Below are 23800 nucleotides of genomic sequence, written 5' to 3'. Positions count from 1 at the left end.
ACATCAAATAAAAGCCGTTATTCTGTTAACTAGGAGATAGTAGCTCAAAATGCAGGCCAAATGTCCCTGAGGAAATTCACTCAAGGAAAGTGCTTGAATCAAGCTGATGATTAACCGGAATCCTCACTGTCACAAGTCTCCGCCGCATATCTTTGTAATCAGGAGTACTAATGTAACCCGAATGATAAATGCAGAACACATTCTCTGAACCTTTAGTCAAAATGAACTGGTATTCCCAATCTGCTAAGCAATATGCATAAATATGCAACTTTAATTTTTTGGCACTCTTACAGGCTGTTATGGAATTTTCACAAAGGTAGAACAAATTTGCAATAGAATTAGGAAGGGAAAGCCAGGATTGATTATGTTCTAGGTGCCACCAACTCAATCAGGGGATTTCATGGGGAATTAGGAAAATTCTACATGATTCCAGAAAAAGAGAAATCAATCATGCCAATATGGGTTCATGTTTATTGTGCTATCTTTATAGTAGGGGGTTGCTGCCAGATCCAAGCTATGTTGTACTCTGTAGGAAACTTTCCTCCATGCCCTGATACTATATTACTGTATAGAGATAAAATTGAAGGAGAACTTAGAGCAGCCTGTATTGAAAGAAAAGAATATCTCAGCATTTGGATGGATATTCAGTCAATAAACAGATACAGTCTGTGAAGGAAACTGTGACGGGTTCAGATTAAAGTCTCTTCTAATATGAAGAGCCTACAAGATCCAACTATAATGTATTTCTTATAAGTGTTCTACACACAATATCTCACAATTAGTCACCCAGAAATACTGTGGAGGTGTTATGTTTCCCATTCACCAGATGACAAAACAGTCTCCACAGGGGTTCACTAACTTAACCTGGGACCACACAGCTAGTATGGTATTGAATGAGCCTTCAGATCCAGAACAGAAGCCAAATCCTGTGCTCGTTCCAACAAATTAAAAGGATAACAGTTGGAGTGAGCACATGATACAGGGAAGGTGGGTGATTTGCACATTCCTGCTAATTGAATGTCATTGGTTTGTAGATGCTGCCTCTTTCCATGGTGGTGGCAGAACTCCATCCAATGCGTTATGCTATAGGAATCGTATCCCATAGGAAGGCTTATTTGTTCACGCTTGCTATCTTTGGAATTGAATACAAATTCCTAGACAGCTTCTCTATTTTCTGTTTCCACAGATCCTAATATTTTACCCAACACCATGAGAATTACCACTGCTTCTCCCAGTGTCCTATTCTCAGTAACTTAGGACCCACTCATAATCCTCCTAACACACCAGAAAAACACAAGCTGGAACTGCTAGAATCTGTTTTGAAACTAAGAAGGTCCCAGTAAACTTTATCTCTACTATGCTGGAGGCAGGGACAGTTTATCTTTGCTTCTTGAGAAATAAGCCTGGCACATGGTAGTTATACGGCAAATGTATGTTAAACTGGAACAAAACTTCAGGATGCACATCTCAGCTCTCTTTTTTTAGCTATGCAACCTTGTTCAAGGTGCTTAACCCCTGCAAGTCTCATATTTCTCATCTGTAAATAAGAGTAACGACTTCTGCCGCTACAAACTTATTGTGGAAAGCATATTATATAATTCGGGCAAAAACCCTCATGCTGTGCTTGATGCATAGCAAACAATAAACAGTTACTGCCGCCCTGAATAATCAACTAAATGTTGCAATGTGTGCATTCCCCTCTTCTATTTTTCAGAGGTTTCTGCTGTTTTTGAGGCTGGCACTTCAATTACTTATATGTTTCAAGAACCCTACCCAGTGACCAAAAATATAAGCCTCTCATCCTCAGCGATTTATGCAGATGCAACTCCATCCAAGGAAAATATTGCATTTAGCTTTGTGACAGCCCAGGCGCCCAGCCTCTTGCTCTACATCAATTCTTCTTCTCAGGATTACCTGGCTGTCCTGCTCTGCAAGAATGGTGAGTACTGACAGCATGAAGTCTGATGGAGTGTCACAGTGGGCTAGAGGGACAGTGTGTGCCCTTCAGAACACTGCATAATTTCAACCTAAATTTGGTCCTACCGGGGCAGCTTAATCCTGGACCTCCAGCCAAAGCCCTGATTGTACTTGACCTTCATGACCTGCATTTGTATTCATTGCTGAAGTCTCAGATGCATTGCCTTTAATTTGCCTCAACTGTGTAGCAGTAATTCTTTATTATTTATTCTGTGCTGGAATCCATTAAGTGTAAAAGAGACGATCATAAGCATATCTGAATTTCAGAAGGACACTCATCACATATATCGTGTCATCTTTGCTGCAGTCGCCTTTACTGAGGGCTGTTAAAACAAAAAGCAGGGCGCCTGGGTGGCTCAGTTGGTTAAGCGACTGCCTTCGGCTCAGGTCATGATCCTGGAGTCCCAGGATCAAGTCCCCCATCGGGCTCCCTGCTCAGCAGGGAGTCTGCCTCTCCCTCTGACACTGCCCCCCCACCATGTGCTCTCTCTCTCCTCTCATCCTCTCTCTCAAATAAATAAATAAAATCTTAAAAAAAAAAAAAGCAAAAATGTAGGCTGTATTAATAAGAGTTAATTGCCTAGGTCTTGGAGAGAAGTGGTGTATGTGAGTCACACCCCTGTGCAATATGGGGCATTGTGCTGAGAATCAGACTTTGAAGAGAATGTGAACAAGATGGAATATGCGAAGGCTAAAGGGGTACAGGAACTGGGCCCACTTCGTGCAAGGGCTGTTGAAGAACACCAGTTCTGACAGCTGTTTAGGAGAAATCAGGTTTTCTTCCCTCACTGTGTAATTCCACCTCACAATGAGGAGGACTGTTGGTCAAGGGCACTGTGAGATCAAAATCTTAGGGGATGGAACAACTATTAGAACAGACAAAGAGGGCAAAGATGTGGACATCCCTGTAGTCAGGTCTCAAAGAACAGGTTCCCGTGATCAAGAGTATGTTCTTCCTCCTCTTGTAATTTGCCCCGATACAATGAGAGGAGTCTGGGCTTTAGAACCATCCCCCAGGTTGGACTGTGCTGGGGCAGAGAAGAAAGGAGGCTTGGAATATACAGCATACACTCTGCCCTCTCCAGACCTTAGGGCAGAGACTCCACAGAGACTCCAGGTATTTATCTTGCTCTACTTTTTTGGGGAGTGGGGGGTAGGGGATGGGTGTTATTCTTCTTTGCTTCATCTTGCCCTGTGACTATGACACTGAAAATAAAGAAAGCTGTGTGGGCCTAACGCAAGGATCAAACCTGGTGGGCATGTGAGTTCAATCAGGCCTGAAGTACATTAATAATAAGTGTCCCACAGACAATAACAGGACTCATTCATTCTAAGAGCAAATGCAAGGGAAGGAAAAAAGAGAGAGGGTTCCTGGGGTAGTGACTAACCACTCCAAGACTATCGGATCTTGATGAGCCTACAAAGAGAAAGGAACCACTATGGGTTATCAAACCTCTTATTTATCAGCAGACCTTTGTATGATTAGAACCATTATATTAACTTGTCATATCTTAAACTTTGCCCCCATAATGTCTCTGTGAGGTGGGTAAGTCTGGCTGAGGACGCTGAAGCATGGATTAACTGATTAACATAGGTCAGCCAGATAATTCATGACATGGTTGGGACCAAAGCCAGATCTCCTGATAATCAGCTTCACCCCCCAAAGCATCTTTTAGGTGTGATTCAATGGCACATTTTTACTTGCCAGGCTGTACCTATGGATACAGACAATGCATAACAGGAATATTCGATTTCATATACATACTGCTCCATATACTTTCTCTCTACACACACACACATACACACACACACACATTCTGGGCACTATTCTAATTAATGTGCACAGCCCTTAATTCTCACAACAATCCTATGTGGTTGGTGGTATTAATCTCATAGCTCCAGAAACTAAGGCATACAGACACTTAATAACTTGCTTAAAATCTCACAAGCAAGTAAGTAAAAGAGTTAGAATTCAGTCTTCCTTCCCTGACTCTGGTAGCATATTTTGTGTTCTTAACCATAGCTCTAAATGAAGAGTGTTATTTATTTTTTGAAACACAGGGTGTTTTAAATAACTTGAATTTATTTAATTGGGAAGGCATTCTTGAATTCTTCCTGATCTCCTATTTTCTTATACTCTAAAGCCTCACTTCCCTGAATGTTCTACTTGACACCATAGTCATTTTCATTTTTTAAGCCCTGGCTAAGTGCAGGAAGCAAGGAGATACCTGTGCCTTGTTTGTTTATTTGTTTGTTTTAAGCTTAGGTCTCAGGGACAGTGTGAAAATTCAGGCTTCACATCTCAGTCTATAACTCACAGGAGATGGGTGTCCAGGCAGTGTCTAGTCATGTAATGCCCGCTTCCCCTCACTCTGTCTCAGAGAACCACCTCCCCCATTGCTCTAAGGAACTCTTGTCACACTGGACAGTGGTAGATGTCTTTCTGACTTAGGATCCTGGGCATTTCCTGCCATCTTATCATACAGAGATGCAGTGGAGATACACACTCATTCATTCATTCTTTCAATGACTCCCACCTGCATAGTATCAGGAACTATGGGGAGCAAGAAAAATAAACAGGATGCTGTGCTGTCTAAACATGTTAAGGAAAAAGAGAGACTCAAAAATGGCCTTACAGGGGCGCCTGGGTGGCTCAGTCGTTAAGCCTCTGCCTTCGGCTCAGGTCATGGTCCCAGGGTCCTGGGATCGAGCCTCTCATCGGGCTCCCTGCTCCATGGGAAGCCTGCTTCTCCCTCTCCCTCTCCCCCTGTTTGTGTTCCCTCTCTCGCTGTGTCTCTCTCTGTCGAATAAATAAATAAATAAAATCTTAAAAAAAAAAAAAAAAAAAAAAACTGCCTTACAGTTTTTGATGGACAATCTAGATACATGAGGGAATCAGGTTGTCCAGATTTCTCAAACAGTCTTACCAGAAGTCAGATTTTGTCTAACCTTGAGGATGAAGCTCCTAGGAATTCAGGGGTTATAACAATAAGGCAAATGCCTTGAGCAAGAGTGCATTCCTTGTCATTGGAGGCCTTCAAACAGTAATTAAATGACAATTTGTTGGAAAAAGTATAAGAATACTGGCTGTGGATAAGGGAGAAAAATAACCTCTGAGTTTCTTTCCAAGTCTGAAATTTTGTGATTCTCTATTCTTGTGTAGTCTTACATTTTTATTTCTTTCTGCTAGGGATGCATTTGTAGCCTTTGAAATGCTTCTACAAGGAATTAAGAATTGGAATTGGTACAGCTTATTCCCAGTATGCTCATGGTATTAGGCCACTGACCTAATTGCCAGCGAATAATATGGGGACCTTGCTTCATGAGGAACTAAGAATATTTTTAATAAGACTTTGATAGACTTCAGGGAGAAATATTCCTCTGAAAATACTAATGGAAGTTAAGAATACCAACAGCTTGGGGGATAAAAAAAAGTAGCAAACATGGTAAAGGGTTAACTAGGGAAAGTCTTTCTCTGGAAGCGTTTTCTAAGATTGATTCACACCTCTCTGAGATGAAGTTAAAAGTTTTCTATTAGTACAGGTTTCTTAACCTTTCTTTGATATAAGACACCTCTGGGAATCTGGTGGCAATTATGATGAGAAGATCACTCTTAAAAGGAGTCCTTTTTGTTCTCCCCAGGAGGAAGAAAATGCCCATGGCCATGTCATACAAAATGGCTCCAATTTTGGCACTGTGGGTTAAGAAGCCAAGGGGTGGAAACAAGTGGATGAACTGAATAAATACTGAACAAAATCCTTGGCTTGCAAATCTATTTAATATGGGTGTACAGGCCAGAGGAGAGAAGAGCAGTGGGACTCAAAAGTCATTCTTCCAAGTCTCTCCCTGGCAGGGGTTTGGTTTGGCATGCTTGGAATTCCTCTTTGCCCTTTACCATTTTTCTTGAAATTTCTCCAACTAGAGACTTATTCAGGTTAAGTCCTTGCTGTCTTTTCAAATGAAAACAGGTCCTTTTTCCTAAAGGAAGAAAAAGATTTCCATTTCTGGGATGGAAGATTAGAGAATGAAAAGGAGACATTTGAGGTTAGAGAGTCCTTAGGAGAGTGAAGGTGGTTGTGATCCCATAGGCTGGAGCATTGGACAGCAGGCAACCTCTCAGAGATGTGGCAGTTGGAGGAGAAGGGGTATATGAAGGAGGAAAGGATCCAGAGAAGGCAATGAGAATATTCTAAAGGCAATTAGAGTATTCTTGAATTTCACAACATTTTATTGAGTGATGGCTCTGCCTTCTGCCTGGTACTATGGAGTTCTTCAAACTTGTCATTTAACAAATATTTGCAGAGTATCTACCATGTGGCAGGCACTATCTCATGCATGGGAGAGATGGATTCAGACAGCATCCTGTTCTGCTTTTAAGGATCTAGTCTGGGGACAGAGACACAACAAAGAAGGACAAAAATGTGTCAGAGACGTGGGATCGAGTCTGTTCCAGGTAGATTGAGGCAAAGAAGGAAAGAGTAACTGATTCTTTCTGGGAGGGAGGGTCACAAAAGGCTTCCTGGAGATAGTAAAACTTGATTTGGCCCATGAAAGATAAATCAGTGCTTTCCAGGCAGACATTAGATTTTTGTTTACTCAAATGAGAGGTTTCTTTGATTGTTCCTCATTTTCTCCACTTTATTTCCATTGCATATGAAATATTCATATTTTTCCCAATCTGTTCCCTTTCTGCTCTTTTATCATGTGTCCTTCTTGGCTCCTTGGTAGTAAAAATAAAAAAAAAAATCAAATTTAGAATATGTGCTAAGTCTAAGACCATCAATCTATGGTGAAATCATTTGGATACAAAATCCAAACAGGGCCCCCGGGTCACCTTCCTATGGTGGCTTTTCAGCTGCCCTCCAGCACTGAATGGTTTGTCTGACTTTGCTTCAGCATTTCCTTTTTATCAATTTTTTTAACATATACATCCATAAGGATGCACTGTCTGCATTTGTGATTGCATACACCTTGGAGGGAATAATGATGAACCCAGACACTTTACATTTTGAACAGACTGACTCAGGGGAGACAGGGGTAAGGAGGAATCCAGAGAGGGAACGTCTTCAAAGTAAAAACTTCAACAGCTGCTAACCAGGGCTGGTTTGACCCTAGACTACTCTCTGCCTTTGCTGCTTTCTTGCAGAAGACTTTCAAAGTGTAGTGCTGCCACCTACCACTCCCTCTCTGACACCAGCATATACTTGAGTTCCTCAGAGCAGCAGGAATCCTGATAAACAGGCTGAGAAAAGCATGCCCCTGAAGGCATCACCATGACCACTTCAGTTTCTGGGTCTGTGTCAGGCAACACTTTGCTGCTATTGAACTTAAAATTCCCCAGTGTATTTTGATACCTGCAGGGCTGATTTGGTTGGTGCATTTCCTCCATTTCTGGGCTTTCCAATAATCTCTTGCTGAGAGGAAATACCAAGTCCTGCTGTGCTTCTCTCCTCCATTTCAGAGTAATGTGGTTATGACACACCATGACAAAAGGACAAAAATATGGACAGGCACAAAATGCATCTCCAGTATCAGACAGTTAATCCACTGTGCCAAGGGGTGAAGTGCCAAGGAGTGAAGAAATGAAGGTATGGTGAATAAAACTGGATCCAGGTTAGGGCGCCTAGGTGGCTCAGTCAGTTAAGCACCTGACTCTTGGTTTTGGCTCAGATCATGATCTCAGGGTTGTGAGATCAAATCCATTGTCAGTCTCCATACTCAGTGTAGAGTCTGCTCAAGATTCTCTCTCCCTCCCCCTCTATTCTTCTCCTGACTCCTGCACTCTGTCTCTCTCAAATAAATAAAATATTAAAAAAAAAAAAAAAAACTGGACCCAAGTCATCGTTCTTGTTTTTCTTCTTTCTGTTTTCATGGATTTCTTATTTTGTGGTGTCCTCATAGGTCCTCGAAGATTGAGCCCCACTAAAATCCATATGTTGAAGTGACTCCTAGTATTTTTTTAATTTTTTTTTATTTATCCATTTGAGGGAGAGATAGAGATACACAGAGAGAGAGAGAGAACACAAGAATGGGGGAAGGGGCAGAGGGAGAGAGAGAAGCAAACTCCCCACTGAGCCGGAAGCCAAAAGTGGGGCTTGATCCCAGAACCCTGGGATCATGACCTGAGCTGAAGTCAGCTGCTTAACTGACTGAGCCACCCAAGCTCCCCTCCTAGTATTCAGAGTAAGAAGGAAGTTAAGGTTAATTTAGGTGATAAGGAGAGAGCACTGATCTGCTAGGGTTAGTGTCCTTAAAAGAGGAGATACCAGACTTTTCTCTCTGTTGCTGTCTGTCTCAGCCATGTAAGGACACAGTGAGAAGGTGGCCATCTGCAAACCAAGAGAAGAGTCCTCACCAGCAACTAGATGGGCTGTCACCTTGACTTGCTAGCATCCAGAGCTGTGGGAAATAAATTTCTCTTGGTTGGTCTACCCAGTCTACAATATTTTATTATAGCAGTTCGATTAGGCTAAGACAAAGATCAAATGAGATAATGCAAGAAGATCTGCTTTGTAGACTGTAAAGAACAAAACACACTGCATTTCTCATTGATAATAATAATAATATGAATTATCTGAATGCTTTGGTTGGCAGAGTGTGAATGTGCAGGTCAGGATTCAGGATGATTGAGATTAAAATTTAATACAAAGAGGAGATGAAAATCACCCATTGTCTAGAGGCAGAGCATCTAATTGGGGGGACAGTACCGTGAGGAAGGAGAAAGATGAGGCACAGGGTCCCCAGCCTCCACGTCAGCAGCATTAAGTACATTAGGTACAGGCAGCAGCTTTTGATATACACAAGCATGAAAACAAAACAAAACAAAATTTAAGAATGGTTTTCTCAAATACACTATGAACTAGATCTTCGGGAAACTAGTCTGATGTTTCTGAAATAAAGACAGACAGAAAGAGACCTAAAATAACTGAAGAATAGGGTGTGTGCAGGACTAAATAAGCTCTGTTCACGGTAGGGCCAAGCCCAGCAACACATGACTGAGGAGATATGGTTAAACTCTTGGGAACCCCCACCTCAAGCCCCAGCCCCTCTGACTGAGGAGCTGGCTGGGCAGTAAGTGCCCGCATCAAGGAAACTAAAATAGGAAGAGCAGAGCTACTGAGTCAGGGCTCTAAGTCCCCGGGGGAAGAGCAATAAGCAAAGAGTAGCATGGAATTAAGGGTAACAAAAATTACAAGGGGCACCTCAGTGGTTTAGCTGGTTAAGCATCTGACACTTGGTTTCAGCTCAGGTCATGATCTCAGGGTCCTGAGAGCCTGCATAGGGCTCCTTGCTAGGCGTGAAGCCTGCTTAAGAGTCTCTCTTCTTCTCCCTCTGCCTCTTCCCTGCCTCCCCCAACCTACACTCTCTTTCTCTCTCTCAAAAAAATTACAAAATACAATTAACTCTATAAACATTTATTTAATACCTACTGTATTTATCTTCCAGGGCTGCCATAACAAATTACCACAGACTAGGTGGCTTAATCCACAGAAATTTATTTTCTCCCAGTTCTGAGGACTGGAAGTCTGATATCAATGTGCCAGCTGGGTTGGTATCCAGTGAGGGCTCACTGGGTTGCAGATGACTCCTTTCTTACTGTGTGTTCACATGTCCTTTCCTTAGTATGCATGTGCCTGAGAGAAAAAGAGAGCATGCTCTGGTTTTTCTTCTGAAATGGACACTCATCCTATTGAATCAGAGTCCCACCCTTATTTAACTGCAATTACTTCCCTAGAGTCTCTGCTTCCAAATTTAGCCATACTGGGATTAGGGCTTCAACATATGAATTGGAGGGGGACACATACATTCAGTTCACAACACCTACTGTGTGCTAGGTGCTGTCCTATGTGCTCATAATAGAAGAACAAATATGGTATATAGTTGGCTCCAGGGAGAAACTTGAAGTTGGATTCCATATACAATTTTCATCTTTGTAAGGTCAGCATCTAGCAGAGTACTTAGCACAGAGTTGGCCTCAGTATTCTTGGATTGAATTATGCCTAGCAAGTGTCAGGACACCCCCCAGAATCCATGAGAGGTCTTTCTAGAATGCCAGTGGGACTGTACTGGGGGAGAGAGGGCAGTTCTTCTCAGTTTATCACTAAAGGCTTTCTAGTGAATATGGGCATGGACATACATTATATTAATCAAGTATTATTATTCTTTATTCTGGTCTTTCTGAGATTCTATTTTGTTACCTGTGATGTACTTTTTAGAGGCAAGGTTGTTTGGGCAGTGGTACTCTGTGGAGCTGGCATTCTTTGATTACATTTTCCTAGGGCCTTCAGGGCCTTTGTACTTTCTCAGTTTAAAACACTCTTAAGAAATTTTCCAAGAATTGAGCAACTGTATTTTGTTTTCGTTTTTTTTTTTTTTTTTTTTTTTTCCTCAGCAAGGCTGGTTGCTTACAACTGTACTGTGAGAACCAAGAGAATTATTATCTGCTCTTATGCTTCATTGTTTGTAAAAAGAGAAAAGGCCGGCACTTGGTGCCTTGGTTTCTTCATCTGTAAATTTGGGATAATTGCAATGGTCAAGGTTCGCACAGCACTATTGTTGAGGATTAATAAGATCCTGTCTGTAAAGGTTTTGAAGGAACTCAGATGAAAGATGTGGGATAAATACAAAGAAGGGTTATTATAAAACAGAGCAAAATGCTGGCTGGTGACTGAGCCACCTTAATTTTTTTTTTTTTTTTTTAAAGCCAGGGTTGGAGGGAACGGGGAACTGGATGGTTAGCTTTTGGACTAGAACTCTAATTAAGGGTTTAAGAAAGTCGTTGAAGTCTGTGTGAAGAAAGCTTTTCTAAGAGAAAAGACATGTTTTTATTCTTCTTAGAACACTTGATCTGTAAATACTTACATCTTGAGATGTAAAACAGTCAGCAGAAAGCCCAAGCTCGGGGTTTATTCAGTTTTCTGTGCAGTAAATTACCTTTTGTGCAGCAAGTAGGCCTTGGAATATCATTACTTCTCTTCATTCAAAGTTATTGGAAATGTGTTTCCACTTTAATACGTAGCTTATCCTCTCGAAGTTTAGCAATGAGGGCCCTGGACATCGAATTGCCTATTATAAAGCTGCAGTGGAGACATGGTGAGCAGGTGTTCAACCTTACGAGTCCAGTCTGAATTTCTAACACCACCCACCGGAGACCTTCCCAGCTCAAGAACACTTGATATCAGCTAATAGTTGCCAAGCACTTAATGTTAGCAGTTTTAGTTTTGCATTAGTTCACCTCATTCCCTCATAATGGCTGTGAAGTTAGTACCAACATTTCCCATTTTACAGATGAAGAAACTTAGGCACAGAAAGGTTAAATGACTTGTCCAAGAAGACACAGGATTGAACCCATGAGGCTGAAAAGCAAAGCCCGTTGATCTCTTTTTTACCTTGTGAACTATTCGGCTCTGTTCTCTGACCTCTCATTGTTCCGTGTGCTACTCTCATGGAACCTGCCGTTTTCTCTCCGGTGTTTGGCTCACCTTTAATGTGGGGTGTGTGCTGGGTCAGGAATGCCATATTCACTCCCTGTACTCCTTCACAATGCCCTGCTTCCAGAACTCTGTTTAAAAGATGGGCCAGACAGAAAGGATGGGGCAAATATATAAGGAGGACTAAACCCCGATATTTAGAAATGTGTGGCCAGTGGAAGAAGTGCCAGATATCTCCTTCTGTGTGGCAAATTGCACTTTGGTGTACAATGAAGCACACAGGATTATCTAGTGGGAACAAACAAGCAAACGAAGACAAACTAGTATTCTTGACTGATGCTCAATTCTTTGGTGCAAGTTGCAGAGTCCAGCTAGAGCCCCCGCTCTGAGGCTAGACAGCTAAATTTGACAATCACTGTCAATTGAAAGTTTGAAGTGAAATTGCACATGGAGGAATGAAAAAGGGATTTTAATATTATTAATAGGGATCAACAGAATTTTTCTGGTTGAGAAAAATCTCGAGTAAAAATGCATATCCTTATTTAATCATGAGAGAGAAAGACACAAATTTATTGTTGTTTTTCTTTCTACACTCCTCCACAATGACATAAGGAAATTGAAAAATTAAAAAAAAAAAAAACGTAAGAACCCCAAAAGACAAAAAAAAAAAAAAAAAAAAAAAAAACTAAAAACAGAACAGAGCTTAGGATGGGTAAGAAATACGAAAACATTTTTAAAAACTGAACATCAGATGGAGGAGGAAAGCTGGCTCAGTCCAAGTCACTAGGAAGGTATGCTAATGGGAAGGTTTCATGGGATATGCTCAGGCCTGAGGATTCTGTATACCATGGAGTCCGGGATGAGGCATGAAGTCAGGGAAGGGAAAATGAAAAGATTTTCAGAGAACTGTTGACCCTAAATCCCTTTTGTCTTGTCTAGGAAGATAAGCAAGTTCTTTTTCACCTCTGTCCCGGAAGACCAGACATTCAGGAGCATATAGAAATTGAACCAGAGTTTCCAAAGCTGAGGGCAAGATCTAGATACAGGACTAAAGAGAGAAATGACCTGGCATTCTGTGCACTGGGACATGAGATTCCTGGCCTTAATTTCCCCTTCTTCCAAGAGCTCTTACAGTGAAACGTTTCTTTCTTCATTCAGGGGATGAGAGAGTTTCCCACAGAAGAACTGAACAAGTCCATGAAAAATATATGTCATAACCAGAATTTTAGGCATGCCCCCACTGAAAAGAATAGTTTACTCATGTGGTCACCTAACAGTGAACCCCACCTATTGACAAATTTAGTCCCTGCTCAAAGAATCATCAATACAATTTGTAGTGCTTCAGTCACAAGGGTGAGCAGATGACGAGGACCATCAGGTATTTCCATAAAACCTCCAAGATGAAAGAAAAAGATCAAAGCAGATAAATAAACACAGATCAGTGGAGAAAACAGGGATAATGCAAAAGGCAGAAGAAACTAAAAGTATAGCATTTCAGTGATGTAGGAGAATATATAAATCCATGAAACAAGAACATGATGGTTTAAAATAAAACTAGAAAACAATAAAAAATAACTCCTGGAAATGCAGTAGAGGAAATTGTTAAAAATCTAAAAAGTTGGAATATAACATTTGAAAAATCTCCCAGAGGGTTGAACAAAATTACCAAAATGTGGGCAATATGAAGACAAAAGAGAAAATTGGAGGGAAAAACATGATGTTCACTATCTAACTGGATTTATAAAAAGGGAGAATAGATGGGGAGAGAACATTAGCAAAGATGTACTGGAAAATACTTTATAGAATAAAAGAAATCTGATGTAAAACTTTGTTTCCCTCCCAACAAGAAGTCACACCCCAAGGCAAACGCAGAATCCTAACTTTGCTAAAGACAGGATCAGGACTCAAACTAGCAAAGAACTTCTTAACAGAAACACTGGAAATTTGAAGATAATGGACAAGCATCTTCGCAATCCTAAGGGAGAATGGTTTTCAAACTGGAATGCTATGCTTAGTCAAATTATTAGTCATGTGTGAGGAAGGAATACAAACAATTTCATACATAAAAGGGTGGGGGTAGTTTGGGTGATTGTTTAAGACTCCATAAACACCTTTATTAAGATGCTTCTTGATATGCATACATTAGTTATCTAAGTTATCTAAGTTATCTAAGGTTGTATAAAAGATCACCCCAAAATTTAGTGTGGAAAGAAAAAAAATTAGTTTGTTTAAACAACAAAAATGTTTCCCTTTATACAATTTTGTAAGAGGGATTGGCTTAGCTGGATGTTTCTGGTTCATGGTCTCTCATGAGATCACACCCCTTGGCCTGGGCTGCGGTAGTCGGAAGGGACTGCCGTAGTCTGAATGCCAATTAATTCCCAGCGCCATCATGTGGCTGTTGGAGGTTTCAGTCATTAGTTCCTTGACTTTTTCCACAGGGCTGCACAGACAGCATGTCATTCTGCTCCCCCAAGAGAAAATGGTGGAGGATGGCAGGTGAAAAAGAGAGAGAGAGAGACAAAAACAGAGAGAGGGAGCGAGAAATACACAAAAGAGAGTACCTAAGACAGAAATTGTAGTCTTTTTAGAACCTAAACTCAGCAGTGACACCTGGTACTATGTGATGTGGGATGATATTACACACGGTTACGATTACTAGGAGGCAGAGATCCATGGGGCCATGTTAGAGGCAGCCTGCTACAATGTGCTTCATCCAAAAAAGGAAGTATATGTAAAAGAATGATATGGGGGCGCCTGGGTGGCTCGGTCGTTAAGCGTCTGCCTTCAGCTCGGTTCACGATCTCAGGGTCCTGGGATCAAGCCCGGCATCGGGCTCCCTGCTCAGCAGGAAGTCTCTTTCTCCCTCTCCCACTCCCCCTGCTTGTGTTCCCTCTCTCGCTGTATCTCTCTTTGTCAAACCAATCAATAAATAAAATCTTAAAAAAAAATGATATGAGATCGAGGAAACAGATCACCCACCACGGAATAGGCAAGGTAATTTCAGGATAACAGGTATACTGAAATCCTAGTGAGAAACTGGTCTAGGCCAGTGGATCTCAACTGGGCATGATTTTGCCTCCCAGGGGACAGTTGCTAATATCTGGAGACATTCTTAGCTGTCAAGATGAGAAGTGATACTCTTATGTAGTGGATAGAAGCTAGGGATGCTCCTAAACATCTTAAGGACCCAGGACAGCCTCCCTTCTCACCCCCCACCACCACACACAAAGAATTACCTGGCTCAGAATATCAATACCTTTAAGGTTGAGAAAACCTGGTCTTGAATAAGGCATACTGACAGAGGACTTTTGGAGGGAAATCCTTAGAGAAAATATACAAGTGATAGATACTAGAAAAGTGTGATATTTACATCAGACACAACAATATGGACTTTGAAAACCAACCTATCCAAAATTGTAGATTACCTATATTAGAGGCATGGGGAGGATGGACCCATATGTGACCGGGTCCAAGAAAGGTAATTCCTCATCTGCCATTGTTGGAAGGCAAAATATAATATTTAAAATTAATAAATCAAGAAAGAGCAATATATTTAATAAAATAAAGTTGAAGGAAAATAACAAGGAAACTAAGAAAACTAAAAGTCACTGCATAGGGAGAGCAAGGCCCAGAGTAGGAAGGTGTGGGACGGGAGTTGCTTTCTCTTGTTAAGTCTTGCTATACTATTTGACTTTTAAACAGTATTATTTTCATAAACAATAGTTAAATGCATGAATAAATCCATTGTTTGAACATAAAGAGGTGTACAGTTTTGTTAATAAAAAACTAGTTCTCCCCACCAGTAAATGAATAAAGTACATATAAATACTAAGTACATATAAATAATAAAGGATACTGGTTAAAGGCACATTAGAGGATTATCTCTGCACAGTTGTATATATACCCCATTTCCCTGTTTTCACTTAGTGAAGTAAGTATAGTAATGAATGGATGAAAGAATAAACGAGTGAAATAATTTAATTGGAAATATTCAGTATAACAAATTATTCTACTTTCATAACCGTCAAGCACACTTTATTGAAACGGTATATGTCAAGACCCCTAAGAAGCCATATCACTGACAGATATCTTTCAGGCCTTAGCTTCCAAGGTTTGCTAGAACATGTTATGCTGTTGGTTACTTCCTCAACCTCCTGTGTGGATACCTCTTCCTCAGCCTGCCCTTTACACATTGGCTTTCTGGGGGGCAGTTCTGGCATTTTTTGGAGCAAAGATCAACTTCACTGAGATATCATCCATTCTCCTGACTTCAATTAGTGATTATGCAGCTCTTTGTGGCTTTAGGAAAATTGTCCCAAATGTTTGAGGTGGCAACTTTAATTGGCTGTCCCATAGACTCCTCAAGCTCCACGTGTCCCAAATTAACCTTAAACCTCCCAGCACACACATGTGCATACACACACATGCAGACACACCCATGCATGTACACACATACACATAAGCACACACACATACACATGCACACAGCTACATCTTCCCTTGCTTGAGTCTTTCCTTTTTCAGAGAAGTGCTCTATCCCAATCAGAGACATGCTTCACCCATATCCCCCTCTTCCTCACCCCTCCAGAGTCCATCAGTCACCAAGTTTTATTCAACTCTCTTGCATCACATTGTATCTAATTCCTCAGTCTCTTACATCTGTCACTTTTGTACACTCCCACTATGGTTATCTTTGCTCTGGCCACCCTAACCTCAGAATCAGATTACTGCAACAGTGTCCAAAAACTTCTCCCAGCCTCCAGGCCTGTGCCCTTTTAGTTCATTCTCTATTCTGACCAGGATGATCTTTTTAAAATTCAAATATATTCATGTCACTCATTTCTGATAGCTCACACTGCCTTTGGGCTAATTTCCAAACTCGCCTCAACCCTAGGTTCTTGCTTTCCTGTGAAGTTTCAATTCTTATTATTCTCACACCCCACTGTACCCTCTCCCCATATTGAATTATGTTCCCAGGGTTGAATGCATCATGCTGTTTCACCTCTAGGTCTTTGCACATTTTGTTACCTTTGCTTGAATCATATTTTCCTTTCCCACCTTCATCTCTTCTTTGTTGGCAAATTCTTATTTCTTCGAGTCTAAGTTTAATGTCACTTCTGGGAAGCATTCTGATTCCCTCCCAAAGACTATTAAGTGCCCTTCTACTGGGTTCCTGCAGCAGCCTGTTACTGAAATTGTCACAGTCTCTGTCTCTGTTAACTTGTTGGATCCACCTCTATAACACTAAGTCAAGGACACAGCACTGATCTAGCACCATTCAGGGGCCCGGTGTCTACACATACAATGTCACTATAGACAACATTTTCTAGTGAAATTGTTTGAGAGATTTTAATAAAGACAGGGAACTTTTTTTTTTTTTTTTTTTGAGCAAAAGAGCCTTTTAGAAGCATATTCTAATGGTTCATCTTCAAAAGAGTTCACTGTCATATCTTTATGGTGCACTGAAGTGCAGCTAAGAATCAAGGAGGATAAATTAAATTGGATAACAACTTTACTTAACAGCATGACGCTAAAATGAGAGAAAAAAAACTTAAGAAATAGCAAATCTTAAAAATGGATTACTCGGGGCGCCTGGGTGGCTCAGTCGTTTAGTGTCTGCCTTCGGCTCGGGTCATGATCCCAGGGTCCTGGGATCGAGCCCCGCATCAGGCTCCCTGCTCAGCGGGAAGCCTGCTTCTCCCTCTCCCACTCCCCCGGCTTTTGTTCCCTCTCTCGCTGTCTCTCTCTCTGTCAAATAAATAAATAAAATCTTAAAAAAATGGATTACTCTTCTCTTATTTCTAATTTTGATAGGTATTTTTCCTCTCAATGTACACGAAGGGTCTGAGGCAATGTATCTTAAAAAAAGAGGCAGTTTGAAACAGATACAATATTGCATTTAAAAATGGTAGAGGAAAAGCTGTGACCAAGTCATCAGCGTCATGATGGTACTACTGTTGGGTTTTAGTTGTTTGTGTTGCCATCCTTAGATGGGGCCTCTAAAAGAGGAACAAAATTAAAGATGAAATGCCTGATGGTTCAGATGAAAGCACAACAATAAAAATCAAAGAAACAGCACACTTAAATCCCCATTGAAGGTCCTGATTTCCAGCTCTCTGTAGCAATAACTAAGTAAGCCTGGGTGTCCTGTACCATAGGGCACTGACATTTGTCAGGCTTTCCAATAAGTTGGCAATGAGAGACTAAATCTGTGCAAGGTGGGAGATAAATTAGCACACAGCCAAAATACTGGAGAAATAAGCAATGGTTTCGTAGCTGAAATATTTTTTGATGAAGTAATAATCCCCCATAATCTCTCTCTAGCTTTAAATAACAGCCGGTCTTTGTGCCGGCAGTTTAATTTTGTTGGCTGCCCTTGTCTTACAAATATATTTAGTGGAATCTGGAATATCATTTTGTTCTGAAAGCTAAGCCTTTGTCGTGCTGAAGCTGGGCAAAGACAGTAAATCAAGGACAAAGTGAAAAGGAGTAGAAACGGGGTATCGAAACTTATTTCCCCAGAGCGGGCGAGCTTTCTTCTCGTGCGAGCAGGTGTATTGCATCAGTCATGTCTTCCTGTTAAGTGCCTGTGTTGTAATGATATTGACTTATATCTACATTGCACCCTGGTTGGCCTTGCTCCAAAGTGCTTAAGATGCATCTATGGGAAATACATGCTGAAAATAGCATCGTGAAAATATGCAACCCCCGTTTTCTTTTCTTTTCTTCTTTTCCTCCTCTAAGATCATTCTTCCCAGGAAATGTCCTGAGATACCCAGTCTTAGCTGCTTCTACCTGTTTTCTCACTTATGTCTGACCAATTAATAAATAAAGCTGTTGGCAGAACTCAGGTCCTTGAGGTTTTAGAGTGGAGGCCCCAGTTTCTTGCTGGCTGTTCACCAGACCTTGCCCTCAGCTCCTAAGTGCGCTGGCAGCTTCTGGCCACATGGAACTCCCCATAGGCCCTCACAGCTTACCTCTGCAAGCCAGCCAGGGAACACCAGCAGATGTATGAATGGATGTATCTTGATATAGAATCCCAAGAGTGAAATCCCATTACCTTTGCCATTTTCTGTTTGTTAAAAGCAAGTCACAGGTCCCCACCTACACTCAAGCGTTGGGGTTTATATAGAGTGTGAACATAGGGTCTGCCTTCCACATTTCTAGTGTTTCTTGGGCATTAAAAACTTAGTACTTCTATGTTACTCAGTGCAGTAAGAATGAATGACTTAAATGTGCATCAAATATAATCAATAAATCTCACAAATTTAGTGTTGAAAGAAACCAGATATAAAAAAAACATATCTCTGTGATTTCAATTTAAAAAAATTTAAAAACATGAAAAATTAATCTATGCCATTAGAAATCATAATAATGGTTAACCTTGGCAGGGGAATAGTGACAATAAGGGGATCTGAGTGCACCTCTGTGTTGCTAGAATACTGTCTCCTGAACTAGAAGCATTCTATTTGCAAATGGCTCAGTTTCTTTTAGGCCCCATGAATGGCATCTTATCTAAGAGTCCTTCCTGGACCACAGCCTGCAGTATTAGGACCCCAAAGAGTGGAGTTCATAAGGACCACACTGTCTCTAAGTCAGGCCATACTTTTCTCTCTCTACCTTCTACACTGCTTGGTGTTCCTTTATCATCTTATTATCTGGAAATTACCTGCTATATTATACATTTATTTGTTTGTGCCTGTCATCAAACCCAGAATGTAAGCTCTGGTGATCACAAACTTTGTCTTCTGTATATCAGCATTTAGAATGAAGCTCACCCCATTGTAAAAATTCACTAAACTATTAGTTGACTGGATGATTGAAAGTTCAGTTTAGCTTTTACATTACTCATATTAGATCCCCAGCATCACCACTGCAGGGTTCCTGTTTTCTATTGGTAAAATATTCCTAATTAATAAGACGGCAGTGTGGGTCTGTTAGAACCCAATGACCGGAGGCTTGTTGGAGATTTTAATCATCTGTCACCAGAGCTTCATCATAATTGTCTTAAAAAAAAAAATCAGTACACAGTTGGTGATGCTGTTAATGGAACACTTAAATTAAATCAGCATGCAACCCAAGGTAGAGTTAAAGTTGACTTTAAAGCAACAGTTGGTTAGTAGGACCTGATGAATTGAGATTTGTTTCAATGATTTAATACTTCAGTTTCAGGGCTAAATTTAAAAACCAGATTAGATAATACAGAATTAAGGGAAAGTAATAAAAGCAGAAATGAAAAGAAGCAAGCACAGGAAGCCATAACAGCAAAACAGTTAAAAAAAAAAAGCAATTGGGAAGCAGAATGTGAGACAAAAGAAAAATAGGAATAGCAGGGAAAAATCCATGCGACCAGGTTACATGTTCTGCAAGCTTCTCTACCAGTGGTAACTCACCCCATAAACCAGCACACTTACCATGTGTCCTTTTCTTCAAGTTTATTTTCCTGGTCCCCATGTTTTTCCTATACAGGCTATGTCTTACTTATTAGGCTTCTGCCTTTAGAGATGTTAGCTTGGGAAGTGTAATTGCATATTGCCTTAGGACCTTAGAGCAACACAACTGTTTGATTTGTAAACTGATAGAACTATCTGGGAAGGAGAAGGTTCTCTTCCTTGTAGAAATGGGTCAGGTCTGGACAAAGTCATAGAATCTCCATTAGTGTGCATTGCACGTTCTTCACATACCTCTGTCCTGTTACACACCCAGAGTCAAGATGTTGTCTACTGTGACTTACTTTAAGACCTTAGTCCATTTGTTTGCTTCAAATCACATTTAAAGGTAAATGTGATTTCAAGCATTTGAGGTATTTTTTTTTTAAAGATTTTATTTATTTATTTGACAGAGAGAGAGATAGCGAGAGCAGGAACACAAGCAGGGGGAGCGGGAGAGGGAGAAGCAGTCTTCCCGCCGAGCAGGGAGCCCAATGTGGGGCTTGATCCCAGGACCCTGGAATCATGACCTGAGCCGAAGGCAGATGCTTAATGACTGAGCCACCCAGGCGCCCCAAGCATTTGAGGTATTTTTAAAGAATCCTATGTGGAGGTCTCATCATTCTGATAATTGAGTGATTATATCCATACATACTACAGTGCTTTTGGCCTATTTTATTATCCTTTGGGAGAATGATGATTTTCGTTCTGGAATGATATCTAAATCGAGACCTGATTAGGAACCAGGATGGGAGTATCTGACCTCTCTCCTCCATTTCATCCCCAGCCTACCCCTCATGTCAGTTGGGGAAGTAGGGGAAAGCAGAAGTAAAACTGCACAGAAGGTAAGAGAGATAGGAGGAAGGGGGAATGAGCAAGAGTCAAAGGAGAGAGAGGAAGCCAAAGGGAGGCAATGTCATTAAAGAGGCACAGTTAGGAAAATTCTAGCAGTGGCACCCCTAAGTTGCCTAGCTTCTTGTTTTCAATCTTTGTAATCCTCCCTAAAATATGGTGGTCCCTCATATTTAGTCAACAAGTTTTTGTGTGTATTATGTCTTTCCATCTGTATATAATGCCTCTGTTAATCTCACTATCACAACTAACACAACCCGAATCCTTAGTTCCATACTCTGTAGCCTTGGGATTTGATAAGGCCTCCTATCTTCCTGGCTCATAGGGCTTCTCAGAACTTTATTGGGTAACAGCTTCTGGCCCTCTTCTCTACTAGGTTGGTGTGGGAGGTTTAGGTAGGGGAGTCTTGGAATGAGAACATCTGATTCTCCCGATTTATATTTTTCCATTAAGATCCTTCACCTTCCTTCATTACAACATTACTATTTAACTCTTTGAGACTAGCATTATGAGCAATTTTAACCAATCTATTAAATAAATCATTATAGCCATACTATTGTGTATTTATGAAACACAAATTATCTAAAGAACCACTGTAACTGCCTTTGCATTAATTGTTCATAGAAAAACCTTATGTAATTAGTAGCCCCTTGAACAAATGCATCATTGCCATTTTTGAAAAGTATTGCTGTATCCAAAAGTTATTTAATCTTTGCTTCAAGTCAAAAAAAAAAAAAAAAAAGGGCAGGCTGCAGACAATGAAATCAGAGAAACAGATCAACATCTCGAATGATTTCTAGGCAAACTCTGAGTCATTTCACTCTAAATCTGTGGTGTTTATATAGCAAATGCAGATGTTATATTTACTCACTTCTAGAGCATTTGCTAAAAAGGCTCGGCTTGTATGAAAAACTTTCCTGGGATATTCTGTTAGACTGTGCATGTTTTGCCTACTGAGAGAGATTTTAAATTAAAACAAAAACAAAAATAAAATACCAATAGATCTCTGGCAGAAATTGAGGTAGGTGTATCTTAAGGGAAAACTTCAGGAAGAAAATATTTAATATATATATATATTATATATATACTGAGTCTATATATACCCTGAGCCCCATGTATACGTATGTGTGCCCAGCATTGTGCTGAAATGTGGAGAGATGGAGGTTTAGGTAGAGGTGAGGTAGAGGTTTAGGTGCATAAAACATTCTTTCTGTCCTCAGCTCATGGCTTGCAGAATAAAAATAACTCAGAAGAAGAAAATGTAGTATTTATCATAAATGCTGTATTAGTGCAACCAATAATTTGTCACTAATGCAAGGAAACTTCTGACAATAAAAAAAGGGTGTTAATAATCATTTTAACCTCATAATTGGTGTAATATGGGGTTATTCCTGGCACACCAATTATATGGTCACCCTACCTACAGTTGACAAGCACAGGTATGGTGTAGGCTTGCAACTAACCTCTTCTTGGGCATGATTCTGGAAAATACCCGAGACACCAGATCAAGTGCTAAAACAAGAAACAAAAACCTAGCACGCTTCATTGTCATATTGATCTTTAGAGGCCACTTGTTATATATCAATGAGCTATTGTGTTTGGTGTGGAGGCCGCCTTCTAAAGCTGACCCATCAGCAAGTGCTTAGTGTCCCCTATTCACCAGCAGTCCCTATCCCTGTGATTCTCCTTGCCACCGTCACACATTCCGCCTTGGTAAAGACCTTCACCACACTATCCCTGTGCCCTATAGATTAGATGCAGAAGGAATTACAGAATAAAGTTTACAAGAATCTAGGTTTAACCCTGACTTTATTGCAAACTAGGCATGCCACTTTTTGCAAATCAATGAACTCCTCTAATCTCAAGAAGGAAAACAAGTGTTCCTACTCACATTGTTCTTTGGTGCCCCCATCAGACTAAAGAGTGTTATAGTAGATGGAAACAGATAGACTTAGGGATGAATCTCAGCTCTGACACTCCCTAGCTGGGTGACCTTGGATAAGTCCCTGAACACATCTGAATTGTAGCATCTCCGTTTATAATAACAACAGGACAACAGAGGGCAGTTCTGTGGACTGACAGCAATGATGAGTGCCTAACAGAGTGGCTACTGCAAAGTAAGTATGCAGTAATATGGTGATGAGCTGCCATCATTACTATTACTGATGTAGTTATTGACTGCACAATGGGGCTGGCAAAGCGCAACCGTTCTGATGTTCTTTCAGACAAGTGACCATATCCTTTCCCAGAACCATCTGGGAATCATTCCTTTTTTCCATCGTTGCATGATATTTTCAATTTTCTTGCTAAAATTCCAGAAACAGTTTGCTGCTCATCCCCCTGCTTCATTCCCAAGCAGGAAGTAGCACGCTTGCTGGCAGGTGTCGGCTGTTTGATTGAAAGGAATAAACAAAAAGCTGTGATGACACAGTTTGCTAGAATGTTTTATCCATTGTGTGCAGTGGAAGGGAGTTCATTAGTAGAAGCTCTCTCTGAAGGGTGCCCAAGGCAGAACAGTCAGAAGAGGCATCAGTCAGTATTGGCATCTGGTGAATGTTAGCATGGGAAAACCTGTGTCATGTCATTTAAAAGATCACCTTGTCCAGAAATGGCGATCCTCATGGCAATTCCCACTGATTGGTAGTGGTGCCCTGGGAGCAATTGGGAAGCTACTTGGCCCTAGCTGGAATGAGGACATGATTAGTGGTGTCTGCCTAGGATGGAAAGGGGAATTGTACATGTGTTCTTTTATGGCCCTACCTGTCCAAGTATTAAGGATTAATTGTTTGTCCACAGAACTGTTACATAAGCAAAAGTTCTTATGCTTCATTCACTAATTTCTCCATTTTTAATAGTTCTTGTGTTCCTGGATTTAACATACCTTTACAAGATCTCAGAGATCAAAGACTTGTTTAATTCATGTTGTTCTTCCCTACTCAATCCCTTTTGTCCCCCTTGAAAACAACAGACTTCTATAAAAGCAAATATTATAGCTACTCATATATTCATAACCATTGTAAAAATGGGAAAATGACCAATAAAGAAGACAACAGCAAAAGCTGGGAAATATTAGATAAATGAAGATAATAATTATATAAACTATGTATA

General features: G+C 40.6%; 1 protein-coding gene across 1 annotated transcript in view; it reads left to right on the top strand.

Annotated features, from left to right (window-relative positions):
* CNTNAP5 (contactin associated protein family member 5) overlaps nucleotides 1-23800 on the top strand; it is an 819371-nt gene that overhangs the window by 716181 nt on the left and 79390 nt on the right. Inside the window, exon 19 of the mRNA XM_064586403.1 lies at nucleotides 1715-1939. Within this exon, the coding sequence (XP_064442473.1) occupies nucleotides 1715-1939 (225 nt within the window). The remainder of the gene's footprint in view (nucleotides 1-1714; nucleotides 1940-23800) is intronic.

This window comes from Mirounga angustirostris, unplaced genomic scaffold (genome assembly GCF_029215605.1).
Source record: "Mirounga angustirostris isolate CCGP_5_RB_7025 unplaced genomic scaffold, mMirAng1.0.hap1 SCAF_3, whole genome shotgun sequence".
In the NCBI taxonomy this organism is placed as follows: Eukaryota; Metazoa; Chordata; class Mammalia; order Carnivora; family Phocidae; genus Mirounga; species Mirounga angustirostris.
This window is presented reverse-complemented; position numbering and strand designations above follow the sequence as displayed.